At 41.3% G+C, this 19,013-nt stretch overlaps 1 protein-coding gene across 6 annotated transcripts in view; it reads left to right on the top strand.

The window, feature by feature from the left end:
* LOC131541933 (centrosomal protein of 95 kDa-like) overlaps positions 1-19,013 on the top strand; it is a 240,481-nt gene that overhangs the window by 163,134 nt on the left and 58,334 nt on the right. Inside the window, exon 15 of one of the 6 annotated variants that reach the window (XM_058777988.1) lies at positions 11,605-12,341. The exons of the other annotated variants lie outside the window; for them this stretch is intronic. Within the exon in view, the coding sequence (XP_058633971.1) occupies positions 11,605-11,673 (69 nt within the window). The 3' untranslated portion in view covers positions 11,674-12,341. Of the gene's footprint in view, positions 1-11,604; positions 12,342-19,013 lie in introns of those variants that run through there. 6 annotated transcript variants of the gene reach the window in all.

Below are 19,013 nucleotides of genomic sequence, written 5' to 3'. Positions count from 1 at the left end.
TCTCATTATTTGACTTAGTGGGAGCATATACAGGCTAAACAAGAGCGGTGCAAGAATTGAGCCTTGTGGGACTCCGCATGTCATGGACGTCCACTTAGACTTATGCTCTCCTATACTCACATAATAACCTCTCCTTCTAAGTATGACCTGAACCATTTGAGTACCATCCCAGAAAGCCCGATCCAGTTTTCCAGTCTCTCTAGAAGTATGTTATGATCAACAGTGTCAAACGCAGCACTAAGATCTAGAAGTACCAGCACTGATATTTTGCCTGAATCAGAATTGAAGCGAATATCATTTATTATCTTAATGAGTGCTGTCTCTGTGCTATGATGTGCTCGGAAACCAGATTGAAAATTGTCCAGGTATCCATTTAAGTTTAAGTGGTTGTTCAGCTGATTAAAACTACCTTTTCAATAATCTTACCTATGAACGGAAGATTTGATATTGGTCTATAGTTGTTCAACATTGTGTTATCAAGATTGCGCTTTTTCAGAAGGGGCTTAACAACTGCAGTTTTCAGGAGTTTGGAAAAGTCCCAGAAAGAAGTGAGGCGTTCACCACTTCTAAGAGATCTGCTTCTAAACAGTTAAGCACACTTTTGAAAAAGATGTGGGAAGTGTGTCAAGATAGCAGGTTGATGATTTAAGGTGCTGTACTATTTCTTTCAAAATTTTGCAATCAATTGCTTCAAAAACAGACATAGTCACTTATTTTTGAAATTGCAGTCGAATCTGTGTGACCTCTGCAAAAGTAGATATGCCAATCTCCTTTCTGATATTATTGATCTTCTCAGAAAAGAAGGAAGCAAACTCATTGCATTTACTGTCGGAGAGCATTTCACTGGGAATCTGACTTGGGGGGGGTTTGTCAGTCTCTCCACAGTAGCAAAAAGAGTGCGAGAGTTGTTTAAGTTACTGTTTATAAGGTTTGAGAAGTAGGTCTGTCTAGCTGTGGCTAGTTCCACATTGAAAGCATGAAGGCTGTCTTTATAGATGCTATAGTGAATTTCAAGTTTTGTCTTCCGCCACATCCGCTCAGCTTTTCTGCATTGTCTTTTCATACTCTGAGCTGCTGTTGATTTTCTCCATGGTGATTTTTGTCTGCCATTCTTCTTGCAGACCCTTGTCGGAGCAATATCATCAATAACATTCTTAACTTTTGAGTTAAAAGAATCCAGGAGAAGATCAACAGAGTCTGCAGAAATGCTTGGTGTTAAAGATATAGCCTTCATAAATAGCGCACTAGTTTTCTCATTAATGCATCTCTTTCTGACAGAGACAGATCTAGATTCAGTGGTAACAGAGATCAATATATCAAAGAAAATACAGAAGTGATCAGATAGTGCTACATCCTTAACAACAATGGATTAAATTTTTAGACCTTTACTGATGAGTAAATCTAGAGTGTGTCCACGATTGTGTGTGGGTTCATGCACATGCTGGATCAGATCAAAAGTGTTTAAAACAGTAATAATTTCTTTTGCAGTTTTGATTTCTGCATTATCTATGTGAATATTAAAATCCCCTGCAATAGTAAAACAGTCAAACTCTGAGGAAATCATTGATAACAGTTCTGTGAACTCTTCAACAAAGGCTGGAGAGTATTTTGGAGGCCTGTAAATAATGATAAACAGAATGCGTGGAGCACCTTTCAGCACAATACCTAGATATTCAAAGGACAAATACTGACCAAATGACACTTGCTTGCATTGATAAACATCTTTAAATAGAGCAGCTACACCTCCACCTCTCCTAACAGTCCTGCAGACACTTGTAAAGTTAAAGTTAGGAGGGGCTGTTTCATTGAGGACTGTTGCACTGCAGCTGTCTTCAAGACATGTTTCATTTAGAAACATAAAATCCAGGTTGTTTGTGGTTATAAAATCATTGATCAGAAATGATTTATTTTTAGTGAGCGAATGTTTAAAAATGCTAACTTGATGGAATTACATTTTGTCTCTACAGCAATCTTAGATTGACGCATTACAGGCCGCAGATTAGATGGGTCAGCCGACGGCTTGAGAAGGCCTTAGACTTTCTATCAAGTGATAAAACAGAAATATAAAAGCTACAGGCACACTGGGTTCCCGCTTGTTCTGTGAACATTTGTGAGTGTTGCTGCTAATATAGCGGGACCCGACACATATCACTGAGAGCTGTTATCAGTTGTTTTTGGTTCACCTACAGCCGATGGAGGAGGGTTTTGGCCCTGGCATTGTGACAGCGGACGGAGAGCTCTCACAGGAGGAGGAGGAGAGCTGGGCATGAAGTCTTTGGTGGTTGTGGGGCCCGCTTTTTAGTTGATATCTGGGGCTTGCAGCGAACGAGTGGGAGAGTTTGGTCCCAGCATACACCAGTTCCTCCATTTTCTGTGAGAAGCTTAGAAGTGGAGATTCTGGAGAGAGGATAGTGTGTCTGGCGAGCGGGGCTCTGGCTCTGGTGTTTCCGGTGGCTGTGATATGTTGTCCTGGCTTCCCTGGCTGTTTTCCAGATAGTTGTCCTTGGGTGCTGAGTCTTGGAGCTGATGTAGTACGTCACAGTCTGTTTGTGATGAGCTGTGTGGGCAGGGCTCAGCCGGGATAGTCTCTGTGAGGAAAGTTTGTTTTGGCTGCGTGGTGTTATCAGTGTCCTTGTGGGATGTGTCAACCATAAGATGACTCTGAGGCTGACATGAAGTCCTGTGGTCACTCATATTCTGTCCAGGTGTGTGTGTGCCATTGAGGCCGAGTGGATTGGCACACACCACTGAAAGATGACGGAGGGAGAAATAGATATTGTCCTTTAGCACTCTCGCACCAAGTTTGTTTGGGTGGAAGCCGTCCAGTTTAAACAGTTGTCTATGGCCCCAGAAAATATTGAAGTTGTCGATGAAGTTGACTCCTTTTGTACTGCAGGTTCTTTGTAGCCATGTATTCAGCCCAAGCAGCCGTGAAAACATGTTAGTTCCCTTGCTGGGAGTGGTCCACTGATGAACGACTGAACTTCAAGTCTTTGAATTGTTTCAAAGAGTTCACTGAAATCCTTCTTAAGCAGTTCTGACTGCTCTTTCCGAATATCGTTCTTCCCCACATGGATGATGATTCGATTTGCAGTCTTGTGCTTCATCAGAATGTTCCGAAGTTCCTTGTTCACATCAGAGACGGTTGCTTGAGGAAAGCAGCATGTAGTTGTAGTCCTGCTACTGATGTTTCTGATAATAGAGTCGCCCACTATCAGAGTCCTGGGCTCGGCTGCGCTCTGAGCTGAGTGCCGCTGTCTGCTCGACCTCGGCGCCTGTTAGTAGCGGCGTTAGCTGCTGGCTGATTCGATCCATGTTTTGTCACATTTGGGGATTCCTCACCCACATTCATTAATGCTTCGAATCGGTTCTCAAGATGTATAGGGGGTTGTAAAATGCCAGTGTTTACAAGTCTTGTCATAGCTGTATCTGGGGTAGAGGATGCTACCGCAGCAATACGAGATACTCGTGACAATCTGATGTCTCGAGTGCCTTTGGGTCTCGCTCCCTGTTTGTGCCATCGATTAGTCTGTCGATCAGCTTGTTCTTCTACACTTTGTATAAACTGTTGAGATTCACTAGATTCATAGGACTCACCGGCTGTATGCCGCGGGGGTCTGTGATGCCAATCTGCTGTGTGTTCCACCTGTTTTGGAGGTCCAGCAAGTAACTTTGTTTCAAGAACCGCAAAGACATGCAAAATGTGCAGAGCTGTGGGTCCCGAGGAACAGGATTGAAAATCACTACTCAAGGGTGTTCACAGGGAGACCGTTACAATGTGCCCAAAAACTTGAAACTGGACACTCTCCACTCTGTCCCCATTAATAAACACTGGAGCATATTCCAGCTGCCGTGTTCTCCCAAAGGTGATAATTAACTCCTTGGTCTTCTCTGTATTAAGGGTCAAACTGTTTCTAGAGCACCAGTTTATCCCTCTGAAGGCTGATTCGTTGTTGTTAATCAGACCAATCACTGTTGTGTCATCCACAAATTTAACAATAATGTTATCAGAAGATGCAGGAATACAATCATGTATAAGAGGGAATTAAGGATGGGACTCAATACACATCCTTGCGGCATGCCAGTGCTCAATGTAAGAGTTGAAGACAGTTGTGTGCCCAATCTCACCACCTGAGGGCATTCTGAGAAGAAATTCAGGATCCAGTTGCATAGTAATGAACTGAGTCCTAAATCCTGAAGTTTAAGAATGAGCATACTGGGAATGACAGTATTGAAAGCAGAGCTAAAATCGACAAATAACATTCTCGCATATGTGCCATGTCTGTCCAAATGGGACAAGACAGAGTGAACAGTCAATGAGATGGCATCTTCTGTAGATCTGTTGGCTCTATATGCGAACTGATGTGGGTCCAAAGAAGCAGGAATAGCAGTCTTAATGTGTGAGAGAATCAGTCTTTCAAAGCACTTCATTATTACTGGAGTTAATGCAACTGGACGATAATCATTCAAGGTACTGATGTTTGTTTTCTTTGGTACTGGAACAATAATTGTGGACTTGAAGCACTTGGGGACTCTTGCCTGCAATAAAGACAGGTTAAAGATGCTTGTAAATACCCACGCTAACTCTCCAGCACTTTTTTTTTTTTTTTTTTAAGTACCCGTCCTGAAACTCCATCTGAGCCTATAGCTTTCCATGAATTCAGCATCCTCAATGCACACTGTACCTCCTGTGTACTTAATACAATTGCCTTGAAACTGGACACTCTGTCCCCATTAATAATAACTGGAGCATATTCCAGCTGCCGTGTTCTCCCAAAGTTTAAAAGCAGTATTCATGTTTGCCTTCACATACATAACCAACTGTGTTTTTGTAATTTATGTGTGTTTTTAACATAACTAAGTTCTTATACTGTCAAATACACACAAGTTTTAGTACTCACATGCCATGTGACAGCCGCTGTCTGTGTGCATGCTTCAGATGTGTGCATTCAGAAAACCGTATATCAGAAGTTTAGACTGATATGGCTTTAAAATGTATGATTTCAGCACGATGGACATGAAAATCCAAACCAAACGGATTCAAGTGTAGCGTCAGTTCTGGCAGGTCACGTTAGTCAAGCTCGCATCAACTGACTCCCAGCTGATCGACGTCTACCTATAGGGATGCGACACCTATCATAGCACTCATATATAAGGTCCTTCAGTATTATCACCAGCTTTCGCGTTGCTCAATAGCCAATTACCCACCTCCATCCCCGACGACTCCTCTTGTCAGTCAGGATTCAGCCTTCTGATTCTCCTTGAATGAGACCAATTTCTAAAATGTTACATTAAATTATTGAACCTTAATGATATCTGCAATACATTTATGTTGGTTCTGTTCTGTTTACACTGGTGGGTTATTGCTGCTCTCCCTGCTCTTATCCATGCTAGACTGCATGGATGCACAGGAGTTCTTGCCCAGAACAGAACCATACCACCAATCCAAACTGTATGCTAATTGTCAGTAACCTTTGACGATAGTGGTCCTGACAGAAGTTTTGTTTTGGCAGAGTATATGAGACTAGTGATGTCCGGTTCGCAAATTAATCATTCTATTTAACTGGTTCTTCTTAGTGAACCCATCGAACCAGTTCACCAAATCGTACTGAACTGTTTAAAACGATTAGCGTCACCAGTAAGCACTAATCCACAAATTACTTAAGTTATTCACTATTTTAACATGCCTGACACTCCCTCTGACTCGAAATAAACCAATATCCAGAGTTATTCAGTTACTCCAACAAGTGCACTGACTTGAACTGCTGTGAAAAGAGAACTGATGATGAGCATGAGCAGAGCAGCTGATAAACTGAGCATGTGTGCAGCGTGCCAGGAACTAATGAATGTACATGCCCACTGCTAGTGCGGTTGCAATTGGTTCCAACAGTTTTCAGATCAGTTTTTACACTCAACCGAGAACGGTTTCTTTCGGACACATCTGATTTGAGAACCGATGAGCTAGCTGTTGATACTGCGCATGCTTGTAATTTTTCAAGAGGACGAAAAGCATGTTATTCAAGTATTTTGCTGAACATCAGATAGTGTGATAATATAAAACATATTGAATATTATGTTTATGAATTAATTACTGTCCCTGTATGAGGATGTGTTTGGCTCAGCTGCATTAGTTTTTAAAACAACTGATGGAGCAAATTAAACTATTTCTCATTTATTTTTTAAAAGATTAATGTATCTGTGTGTCTTAAAGGACTTTGTTCAGTTGAGGATTCTGTTAGTTATAGGCTAAAGGCCATTGCACAATGAGTCCAAAGTTTCTGTCCGAAATTTTCGCACGTTGAAAAATAAATACGACCTCACGCTGTGTCAATAACGTTTACACACTGCCTACGAAACATTTGTCCTTCATTTAAAAAATTTGGATCGGGTTTGATTTTCTGCGTTTTTCGCATCCTTAGCAAGTATTTAGAAAGGTGTTTTAACAATTCAGTGCCACCGTACAAGCGAACACCAAAATCCAGAATGGCGATTGTCAAGTTCATCCACTTCGTCTCGCAGCACAAAGCACTGTTAAGATCCTTGCACAGAAATTGGTGGTCTTCTTTTTAAGATGTGGCTCTACTAATCGCTAGCAAAGCATCAAACTGAGCCACTGACATCCTGAAGTAAACTTTTAATCGCTCGTGATAATCCCGCTGCTCTTTAATAAGGAGGGGGAACTCTCCTTCCTCTCTATATCTCAGGATTGGATGTACCCAATATTTCCTTACTACTTCTCTTTTTAAAGGGGTTTTTATGATCTCAGTCAGGGATGTTGGACCATAACAATTGACTGTTCGCAAAGAGCTTGATTGACAGGTGATCTGACCAATCAGAACGCGGATATTATGTGCCGCCGCTGCTATCTGCCATCTTGCCCAACAGCTACGGCCGTCTCCATAGAAATCCATGTTAAAATGGGGTAGAAAAGATATATTGAAAAAGTTTCAATTCAGTCTAACTAAATATATATATATATATGTATATATGTGTGCAGAGGGTTAAGCTGTGTTGTTGTTGGCTGCCACAGTAACAGCAATAAGCTAATGAATTCATTTAAAGTACTTGTTTTGCATACCAGACAATATATCACGTCTGGTGCTGTATGCATGACTTGCAGCGCTTAAGTTAAAATACTGAGCGTTAAATAATAAAATAACATGTTAAAACTTGTGCTCTTATCATTCTGTGGACAAAATCCTGTGAACTTCACCCCGATTGAGAGCTGTTTATGCACATGCGCTCATAAATGTAGCTAACCTCGCATCGCTTCATGTCATCTTCCCACTCATTAAACTATGACAGGTCCTTTACTGCAAAAAGACGGCAATTGCAACACAGTAAAGTAAACTGTAAACTATGGCGCCATGTGCTTTTTAAGATCATTTTCATAGAAAATATGTAAATGCGCATGCCCAGTAGCCACAGCTGTATCTCTTCTAGCCTTAACCACAAATCAGACAGGAGAGTAGATTAACTTTGGTGGTTAAACTTGAAAAAATGGTGTGTTCCGCAGTTGAAATAAAATAATTTAGGATGTTTATTCATGTTTTTTCGTGCATTAAGTACATATGAAAAGATGATCGGTGCATGTGTTTGAAATGAGGCAATCTGTCACGACACATTAAAGAGCCACAAAACTAGGGGTGCTCCGATTGATCGGCTACCAATCACTATCGGCTGATAATCGCTTTGGGATGTTTGATCGGTGGTCTCTATAAATGCCGATCTCAAAAAAACGATCTCAAGCTGATGATGCGCCTGCCATCAGAGGTTTGGCATGACATGCAGCGGCACCGTCTCGGTCTCTGTCCAGCTACTGGGCGTGGGCGAAATAATTATAATGCTGAAAGTGAGGTACAATTCATATTTTTTCATTAAATAACTTATAAAGTAATTTGAAAACTTTCTGTGAGACATAATTTCACAAACAGCGTGAGTGAATCACAATAATTAACCCTCTGGGGTCCGAGGTCATTTTGGGGCCCTTGAGATGTTTTGACATGCCCTGATATTTGTGCTTATTTCAGCTACTTAAAACATACTATTGGCCAACATGTAATTTTTTTGTATTCAGCACAAACTGTGCTACAATAATATGTGACCAAGATGGATGTACATGTTTGCATTTTTTAGAAAAAAAATATGCGTGGTTAGTAAGTTTTGGGGGAAAAAATTTTAGCTGAAATAAGGCCCTTAAAACCCACACTAAATAGTTCTGAATAAGACTTTTGAGTAATCAGTCTTGTAGGCTAGAATATTTACTTCAAAATTATGTGAAAATCATTCTGCTTACTCATTCACAGAAAACAATATATTGATTTAAAATTTTCAAGACATGTTTTGTGGTCGAGGGTCTATATGCGACGGAGTGGCAATGGCCATGAATATTAAGTGAGTCTCACCTGAGAGACAAAGGGCCCTCCCCTAATGGCCCATCAGTGTGACTGTGACTGTGAGGCAGGTAAGAGAGAATGTGAGGAGATTGAAAAAAAGGGTTTTTTAAATTATTTGTATTTTATTTACAACACAGTATAATCAAAACATACATAATGAAGGTCAAAGACACATTGTGCACACTGATCTAACCACAGAGATGTGAACAGACTTTGAGTCATTCCTGCAACAGATTCTGTTCAACAAGTGAAACAAGTAAATCATACCTGATATTTACGTGTTTTATTTAGGTGTCTCTACTTCTTTCCATGGATTCAAGAAGAAAAAAACAATCAGTAGAAAAGGAGCTTGTTTTAACATAGAATATCAGTGTAGTTGAACATCTGATGTTGGTGCAGCGCTCTCAGAGGAAAACAGTTTGAAGAGACACCAGGATACATCTGGTGCTGGTATCTGATTCAATAAAATACAAACAACCAAAAAAAAAAAAAACATTTGTGAGCATGTTAATATCAGGAACATATATATATATATGTATGTTTTGTAGCCATAGACTCACACATGCTTTGTACTATCATAAAAAAAGAGAAAGAAATCTTAGATCTGAGAAACTAATTATTATTGTTTAGCACGTTATTAAAATCTATTTCTGAACAGAGTAGGCTATTAATAATAAACATGTACTAAACATACTTAGACTCGTAGCATTCATCATGTTACAGTGTACACTCATATTACTTTTGTTTTATATAGAGCATGAAAACATCATTGCGCCGTAAGAAATTTAAATACAATGAATTGCCTATCATATTCAAAATGTTTTACATTATAATTATAGTTTGGGAAAAACCCAACTATGATTTTGTAGTCATACAGTCTAGTATGTATGATTTTATAGTAGTCTATGATATGATTATGTAGCCACAGACTCAAGCATGCTTTGTACAATAAAACTATGTACTTTGTACTATAAAAAATGATATTTTATATCTGAGAAGCTAATTATTATTGTTTAGCACGCTATTAAAATATATTTGTGAACAGAGTATTAATAACTAGAATGTACATTTCCTGAAGAAAATGTGAGTGGTGCTTGCCGTGGCAAAACTCGGCGCTGGGCAGATACTACAGTGTTCTGCGCGATTGTAGAGAGCCAACTCCCATGTCTGTATGATGTTGTGGAGCTGAGATATGGCTTCTTTATGTTGCTATACGGTTGCTAGGGTTCTCTATGTGGTTGCTAGGGTGTAGCTGCACAGTTGCCATGGTGATACTTACAGACTGGTTTTTCAGTCCAGACAAAAGAGGCCACCCCCATATCTATACCACTTTCTGGTGCTGAGAAATTGCTTATTCATGTGTTTGTTCAGTTGCTAAGGTACTCTAAATGGTTGCTATGGTGTGGCCATACAGTTTATGACAGTCTGAATCAACAGAGCCCAACTCCATGTTTCTACAACGTTTTGGTGCTGAAAAATTGTTAGTTAATGTCCTTTTACGGTTGCTAGGGTGCTGTAAGTGGTTGCTAGGGCATAGCTATGAAGTTGTCATGTCGGTACTTATTGGCTGCTTGATAGGCAGAGTCAAATGAGCCCTCCTCGAAGTCTCTGTGACCTCCTGATCCAAAGATATAATCTCACTAATTTTGTGACAATGTTAAGTCTATGGGACTTTTTCACCCACATTTTTTCATCCACCAGACGAACATCGTACACTCTATTACTTATAAAATATATAGCACACCTCTATAACTGGGTGGTTACTATTGTGTTGCTAAGCGGTTGGTAGTTGTCACACATCATTACTATGTAGTTTTATAGAGTTATTCGTATGTTCTTAGCCTGATTTAACACTTAGCTAATCACTATTAGCATGTAGCTATTCACTGCTAGTGTGTGTAGCATGCATGAAGTCCTGTTTGCGATCACGAGTCAAAAGAGCAAAACCTGCATGTTTCTATGACACTTCTATCCAAAGATATCCCTTTTGATCTGTTTTCATTGGAGGTCTATGGGGTGGTTGCTAGGGTGCTGTAAGTGGTTGCTAGGGTGTGGCTATGAAGATCATAGCTCATTACTTATTGGTTCCTTAAAAGAGGAGTCAAATGAGTGTGTGATTCAAATTCACGAACATTCCGCCATTGTAAGTCAATGGGACTTTTTTGCCCACTTCCATAGCAGACTCTGGAAGCTCACCTCTAGGAATCTCATACTGGGTAGCGAGAATCTCTCTAGTGGACCTGATAAGGTTGGCAAGAGACTCAGAGAAGGCCTCAGTGGCCGTGACAACAGGCTGCTTGGGAACGGCCTCCATGGCTGTGACTGGGAGAGCGGGGTGCTCGGAGATGGTCTCCGTGGTCATAATGGGCTGAATGAGAGCCGCTGGAATGGCCTTCGTGGCCAACATCGTGAGCTTGGGCAGTTCAGGAATAGCCTCAATGGGCATAACTTGATTCTCAGGGATATCGGTTGCCTTCACATGACTAGCGGGAACATTCGTAGACTTGACATGGCTAGCAGGAATGGCATCCGTGGACGCAACTGGGAAAACAGGCTGCTTGGAACTGGCCTCCGTGGCCAGAGCAGGCAAAATGATAACCTCTGCGTCGGCCTCCGTGGCCATGATAGGAGAAGCAGCCAGCTTAGGAAGTGTCCTTGTGGACATGACATGACATGACTGACAGGAACATTCTTTGACTTAACATGACTGGCGGGAACACTCTCCTGAGAGGGCGGTTCCCGAGTCTGCTCTAGCTCCAGAAGGAGCAGTCCCAGAGCTCGCTCCAGAAGGAGCAGTCCCAGAGCTCGCTCCAGAAGGAGCAGTCCCAGAGCTCGCTCCAGAAGGAGCAGTCCCAGTGCCGGCTCCAGCCCCTGAATTCGCCCCATTGCCGGCTCCAGCCCCCGAGTTCGCCCCATTGCCACCTCCTCGAGAGCGCCTTCCAGTGCCAGCCCCACGTAAGCTCATCGTTGTTCCCGAGATGTGGTCACCTGTCCCTCTCGTCTCTCCTTGTTTGTCTGAGTGTTCCCACCTGTTCCTCGTGTTCTCTGTCCCTTTATAGTGTTATCCCTTTCCCTCTTGTGTTGTCAGTTCATTGATCTACCTTGCTTGTGTGCTATCGTCTTTGTATTTGCCAGCTCAGCCACCCTCCCCTGCTTTGTAGTTTATTTTGTCTCCTGTCTGTCACTAGTCTCATCCTGCCCTGTCCAGTCCTGTAGGCTGTGCTCCTGGACTGCCGCCTTGATCTGCCTCTCAGCTGGACCTAGGCTGGGCCAGTAAGATCTCTAATGTGGAGTGGCTGAGCCTCTCGATCCTGTCAGGCCTCCGCTGCTACCTCCAGCTGCGCTGCCATCACCGCTCTCTAGCGAACTGCCATCTTGGACTGAACTCTGTGTCATTCTCACAGCCTGCCGGTCCACGAATATTTCTCTGCCTTTCATCTGGACTGTGTGCACTCCCCTTCTCACCATCTCTAGTCCTGTCAGTCATTGTGTCAAATAAACCTTTTAACACTCCCTCTGCTTTTGAGGCCTCCCTTCAGAAACCTGACACTCAGAATGTTTAGATTACGTTTAAGGAGGTGTGCATTAGCCTATGGCATAAAAAATAAAATGATTGAAAAGGTGGCTTATTGTTGAGTGTTATAGGCTAGCTAGGCCAACACATATTTTGGCACTCACATTAATGTCACAGTGAAAGGCTTGAAACTTACATTTAATAATTATCTGATGTATTTCAGCAGGTCACACATACTTGCTCGTTATCTGGCCTTTTTTTTAACACATTTATTCCAGTATACAGAGCCCATGACATGCCAAAAATTATGGACATGAATTAAGAAATTGATCACTTTCTATGATTCATTCCTTTGTATTTAAAACGTGTTTAAATAATAATTAAACCATATTTTAAATAATAATAATAATGCGGTTTCTTATTTTGGCATGCATGAGATCCATAAAATGTAAAAAAAAAATAATAATAATAATAATAATAATTAATTAGACAACACAGTACAACTTAAGAATTTTGTTCTATTAATAATTTTATGTGAGGCTGAAAAATAAACGTGCTTATCATCGGTGCTATATATAGTTTTGCTGTAGGCTATTCATCAAAAGCAGCATCAAAAAGCAGCGTGCTCACGTTTTGATTGAGTAAAAATGTGTTTTCTTTACCAAGAAAGTGGCAAGACGAAAACCACCATTTTCTATTTCAAACTTTCACATAGCATCTTTAGGTTATAATATCATTAAAAATTCAAAAACAGATTTTGATTTTCAAAGATTTACTATAAAAATATTATTTTTTCCCCAAAATGCAATAAATCCATGACACTTTTTTTTTTTTTTTTTTCAAAATGCAATAAATCCATTGAATCAATATAAAAGTTATTTTTCATATTGAAACTGTTGAAAATACACAAAGTTGGTCCACATATGACAGCCTCTGAACTTGGGTCAACAGCCTACTAATATACTGGCACTGGACTAAAAATAGGTAGGCTACATTCAATCAGTTATCGCTCCCAAAATGAATTCAACGAGTCATCTCGTTAATGCTATAGATTAATTACAACAATAAAAGAAAATCATGAACAAGAACACTAACAATATCACACACACCACCAAAATTCCACAATGACATTTCCCTTACATTCAACTTCCAGAAGTGCATTCATCTTTGCTATGTTACATTCATTTAGTTGACTAGTGCTATACGCTGTATTAACAAAAACATTAATGGCATTGATAAAAACACTTACACTGACAAGCTACGCAATATCACATTCATAATCGGATGTGATTCATCTGCGATTATGAATGCGATATTGCGAATAGCTTCTCATTGATCTACGGCTCTGTGTATTAAATGCCGCTCCATCTGAAAGCACGTGAAGGAGATTTACTGCTGATTACAGAACCTGACATGATGCGCACAACAATCACATGCAATTTATCATGCAGCCCTTTTTTGTTTGTTTGTTGATCACAAAGTACAAAGTAGCCTCCCAGACAGCAAGCAGTGTCGGCCCACATCTGGCCATATATCTGGCCCGCATGGATTTCACACGGGCCAGATGTGGGCTGGATCTGGGCCAAAACTATATTGCTGTCTGGGCTAGATGAGGAAAACTAGGATGCCGGGTGTATTCAAGTGCCGCCATTACTGTCTACAGTGTGTTGAATGGTGCGCTGTGATTGGCTGAGCGGATGTATCGAATTCTGTAGAAAAGGGAGACTGGCGTTTCAACCATGACAGAATAACACGGCGGATATCTAATTTTATGTAAAATTAAAAATGGACTTTTCAATACTGACCAGATACAATACTGATTTTGGCGGAAATTGTGTATCGCATTTTGGAACCAAACAGCATTTTAACATGCTTCTTCGCAATAATAAAAATAACAGTGACATCATGCAGATAATTCTTGTGTTTATTATAGTGCAAAGTGAGATGAATGAAGAGCGCATCTGTCTTGTGTGTGAAAACACACAATGGAAAAGGCAAGTTGGTTTATCAAGTTAATCTATCCATAGTCGAGTGGTGGATTGTAGCCATGATTTCAGCAACACGGGTTAAAATTACGGATTGTTTTTATTTTTTTATTTTTTTTAATAATTTTTTTTCCTCGAGAGACATCGTGGCTTGCAAACGAGCAAAGCATGACAGTTGCTCAGTGTTTGGATGAACAAATGAACACCAAAGTATTTTTTTAGTTCCTTCATCCAAGCCTATGGCTATCATTAGCTACATGATAATAACTGAAACAGCATACATAAACAAACCAACTAAAGTACCGTATCCAGACACAGTATTTTAAACTAACCATTCGGAGACGTCCTGCTGTAGCCGCTGAGTTGCAACTTCTTCATCCGGTGCTTCTCCATCCGGATCAGATTCTGGGTCAAACTGAAAAACTTGGAACGACTGCGTGTCTATGAGCCATTGCGATACATCCACTGTCAACATTAGCGCATGGTAGTGCAAGCTGGTTAAGGCCACACCCCCACTCTCCACCTTGCCCCGCCTCTCTCATCCTTAAAGCTACAGACACAGAACGGCACGTCCTAAGGAAAGCTCATTGTGGGACTGGCTCATAGTGGCTGAAATTCTGCACCAAGGCTGAATTTCGGGAAACAGACCTCCGATACAGTATTAGGGACCACTTAGGCCTATATAAAAGCATCCAAAAAGCAGCATGTCATGGGACCTTTAAGATAGAGCATGTCCATTTTACACTAAGCAAGTGTGACTGAATTCAGTCCAGCAGGAGGAGGTTGGGGTTTGGGGGTAGTTTGCTTTGTCGTGGGGGGTTGACATAAAGGTGTGAATCGCTTGCTCGTTCATATGGAGAGTGTCTGAGCATTTCAAACTTGCAGAGCAGGTTTAGGCAAAGTGTCTGTTTTAGGATAAATGCCTCGTTTGGTTTGGCTTTAGCAGTTGGCATGCAATGGCATACAGAGTAGGCTATTATATACAACATAATATGCAGTGTTGCTTGTTTTCTCAGGACACGTGGCACCTCTGTTAGAGAGACAAAGAAACTGGCCAAATATGCTGTACTATTTTCAGTTTTGCACTGTTTTAATTGTACTAAGCAATGCTGCAGTCGTTTTGGCAATACAAATGTAAAAATATTGCAGTAACAAGAAACTGTACCGAGACTTCATGTAGGCCTAATCATTTTTAGTTTCGTTACATTTACATTTAGTCATTTTGCAGACGCTTTTATCCAAAGCGACTTACAATTGGGGAATACATAAAGCAATTCATCTTGAAGAGGCAATCCGATAAACGAAGTGCTTGTAATACCAAGTCTCAGGCATTTTTCAAATAAGTACAAGCTAGCAAGGGAAGGAATAAATAAAGAGAGAGAGATTTTTTGTAGGGTGTAGGGTGAAGTCAAGTAGTGTTGAAAGATGAGTTTTCAGCTGTTGCTTGAAGATTGACAGGGATCCAGCACTCCGAATATGGGTGGGAAGATCATTCCACCTGCCAGGAATGGTGAACGAGAATGTTCTGGAGAGTGATTTTGAGCCTCTTTGTGATGGTACCACGAGGCGTCGCTCACTAGCAGATCTCAGACTTCTGGAGGGGATGTAGATTCTTAATAGTGAGTGCAGGTAGGCGGGTGCTGAGCCTGTGGTTGTTCTATAAGCAAGCATCAGTGTCTTGAACTTGATGCGAGCTGCGATTGGTAGCCAATGCAATGAGATAAAGAGAGGTGTAACATGGGCTCTTTTAGGTTCGTTGAAGACCAGTCATGCCGCCGCATTCTGAATCATTTGTAGAGGTTTGACTGTGTTTGAAGGAAGTCCAGCCAGAAGAGCATTGCAGTAGTCCCGCCTAGAAATGACAAGGGCCTGGACAAGAAGTTGTTCAGCATGCTCCGTCAGAAAGGGCCTGATCTTTCTGATGTTGTGTAGTGCAAACCTGCAAGATCGAGCAGTCTTTGCAATGTGGTCTTTGAAGGTCAGCTGGTCATCAGATATTACACCAAGATTTCTGACCGAAATTGATGGGGTAATTGTTGATGAACCTAACTGGATCGTGAAGTCATGCTGTAGAGTTGGAGCGGCGGGAAAGACAAGAAGCTCAGTCTTTGCCAGGTTGAGCTGAAGGTGATGTTCTTTCATCCATGCCGAATTACTGGGCAATTCCAGCGTTATGGCCTGACATTTGCAGTCAAAACCTGAAATATAAATTATCACAGAAGGTATTCATTACCATATATTGAACTCTCTTTAATATTTTTCTAAACCCCTGAAAATAGAGTCCAGACATCAGAAAAGTAACCATCTATGAACGTGTTTTATATTTTAGATTTGGGAAATCTATGGGTTACGGACATGACAATAGAGGTTTTGGGAGACATTTTTTGGGAGGATTTTGTAGACTTTCTGTGATTTACAATGCACAAACAAGCAAAAATATCTGCAGAATGGAGAAGGGTTTAAAATTTTCGTTTTTGTGTTTCAGAGGAAAAGCATTATGGAGGGGACATTTCTGCGTTATGGATGTCACTGTTCTGAAAGCAGAATTTATCTGATTAGCCTATATGCAAACTTACAAAATGCTTTAAAAACTTTAACAGATAAGTCTAGAAAGTATTTAGGGCTGCCCCCCGCCTAATATTTTTCTAGTATTCGGTTTTTTAAATATTTTTCTAGTATTCTGTATTTGGATGCAGCCATAAATGACTGACTCTGTCATTATTCAACTAATCGCACGTTTATATTAAATTAAGTCTAATCCATAATGAGCCTTAATATATTCCGCGCTCAAGCACACGCATTAAGTTTGCCACAAAGCACAGGCAGAAGTATAATAATTATGAAAAAGGAGACATTTTAATTATTTATTAATAAACTTTTCTTGTCGGCTGCAAAATGAAATTCACAGTGCTGGTTCGTCTCCACAGTAGATTGGATGCGCCTGTAGAGATGAATGTAACCTTAACAGATTACATAATCAAGGAGTATTTGCTTTCTTTTTGAATTGGTTTGTGTAAAAGTAGACATTTCAAGCTTTCTGTAGATATATTTCTCATGTATGTGAGGCACCCCAATTATCAGTTATTTCATTATCAGAAAAAAATTCAAGTGATAGCACGGGCATCTCCCTGTCATGCATGCACATTAATAATTTTCTGCACAAACACGAATAGTAGGCTATAGAGCACATTTATTTCAGGTTACAGTATGGGATCTGTATTAAAATAAATCTTCACAAGTCTACATCTGAGACAGATGCAGTTATTACCTGTAAATTGAAGGCTATTTGATTTTTTAAAATGATCTAATGGCCGATGCCGGTCCAATTCTTTGATCATTAGTTGTTCTTGATCAAGATTAAACGGATGTATTACTCTCATAATACATCCGTTTTTTAATAAATCGATTTTAATAAATCGCTTTTGCATTAAATAATAAAGATACAGAGCAGGTTAAGTTAGACGATTTTTAACTTAATTTGTGAAAATGTGTGCTGTACTCAGATGAGTCCACATTTCAACTTGTTTCCGGGAAAAATTGATTTTGAGTTCTCCATCCCAAAAACCAAAGGGACCATCCAGACTTTCATTAGCGACAAGCAAAAGCAAACATATCTCTGTACAATCCCAATATATGCCTCCATGTCAATAGTACCTATTGTCACCATCTCTAGTCCTGTCAGTCAGTGTGTCAAATAAACCAGTTAACACTCCCTCCGCTTTTGAGTCCTCCCTTCAGAACCCTGACAGAATAAACTGACCAGCACTGGACTCAGCAGAATGAGTATCAAGATCCTGCCACCTGCAAATGCCCGGGAGAGGCTGGCTCGTCATTGAGGTCTGGCTAACCTTCACCAACAGGGCTGGGGAGATAGGTGCATTTACCCAGTTTTTCTGGACGATGTCAAGGGGGCTTGATTATGATGATACCACCCTCAAAGACATCTTCAATGCCTGCTTGGATGATTCCCTGCCTAAGTGGGAGTTGGAGAACCTCAGGATTTTAAATTTCTGGAACTTCTCCAGGTATTTAGGTCATCGCATCCAGTGGGGAATGCCTCCTCCACCTCCTGAGCCAGCATGCAGCAACCACTCTGCCCCACTTCCCTTGTCAAGTCAAGACCAAGATCCTCTTCTGACTCCTACTCAGAAACGAAGGGCAAGAAGGAAGAGGGCTCTCCAGTCGGCTGCATCCATTTATGACTCTGACACCTTCCCAGTCTCCCCTGAGCCTGTCAATTCTACTGATGTCATCTCCCAGACATCCAAGTCAGTCCCTATTTCTGAATCTGTTGAATCAACCTCAGCTTTCCCAGAGAGGGTCAAGAGTGCTGCCGACCTTTCCATACCAGCCAAGCCGACTCCAGTCACTCCGGATCCAGTCAAAACCGCTCCAGTCATTTCAGATCCAGTCAAGCCCGCTCCATTCACTCCAGAGCCAGTCAAGCCCACTCCAGTCTTTCTTGACCTAGTCAAGCTCACTCCAGTCACTCCAGAGCTAGTCAAACCCACTCTAGTCACTCCAGATCCCATCAAACCTGCTCCAGTCATTCCAGGTCCCATCAAACCCATTCCAGTCACTCCAGAGCCAGGCAAGCCTGATCCAGTTAAGTCTGCTCCAGTCACTCCTGAGTCAGTCAAACCCGTTTCCAGTTATTCCAGAGCCAGTCAACCCTGCTCCCATCATTTACAAGACAGCCAAGCAGGCAGCTATCCAGTCAGTTCCAATCAATTCTAGGCCAGAGTCAACTTCTGTCATCCCCGAATCTGTCACCTTCACTACCGTTATCCAGGAGAAGATTGTGTTGACCACAGTCATCACTCAGTCAATGAAGTTAGCACCAGACACCTCTCTGAGTCCATCAAGTCAACCTCTGTCTTCCCAGAGTCAACTGAGTGCACTCCTGTTATTCAAGAATCAGTCACGTCTAATCTTGTCCCTCTATCCTTCCTGACTTGTCACATTCTGCCGGGCCAATTCCTGTCTCCACTGAGACTACCAAGATCACTACCTCTCCGCCTGTGTTGGCCGAGTTAGCTACAGCGACGGTCAACTACGCAGTTTCTATCCATCAGGAGAGGAGGAAAGCGGCCCGTGCTGTGCAGTCTAATGCCCTTC

This window comes from Onychostoma macrolepis, chromosome 06, assembly GCF_012432095.1.
Source record: "Onychostoma macrolepis isolate SWU-2019 chromosome 06, ASM1243209v1, whole genome shotgun sequence".
Lineage (NCBI taxonomy): Eukaryota > Metazoa > Chordata > Actinopteri > Cypriniformes > Cyprinidae > Onychostoma > Onychostoma macrolepis.
This window is presented reverse-complemented; position numbering and strand designations above follow the sequence as displayed.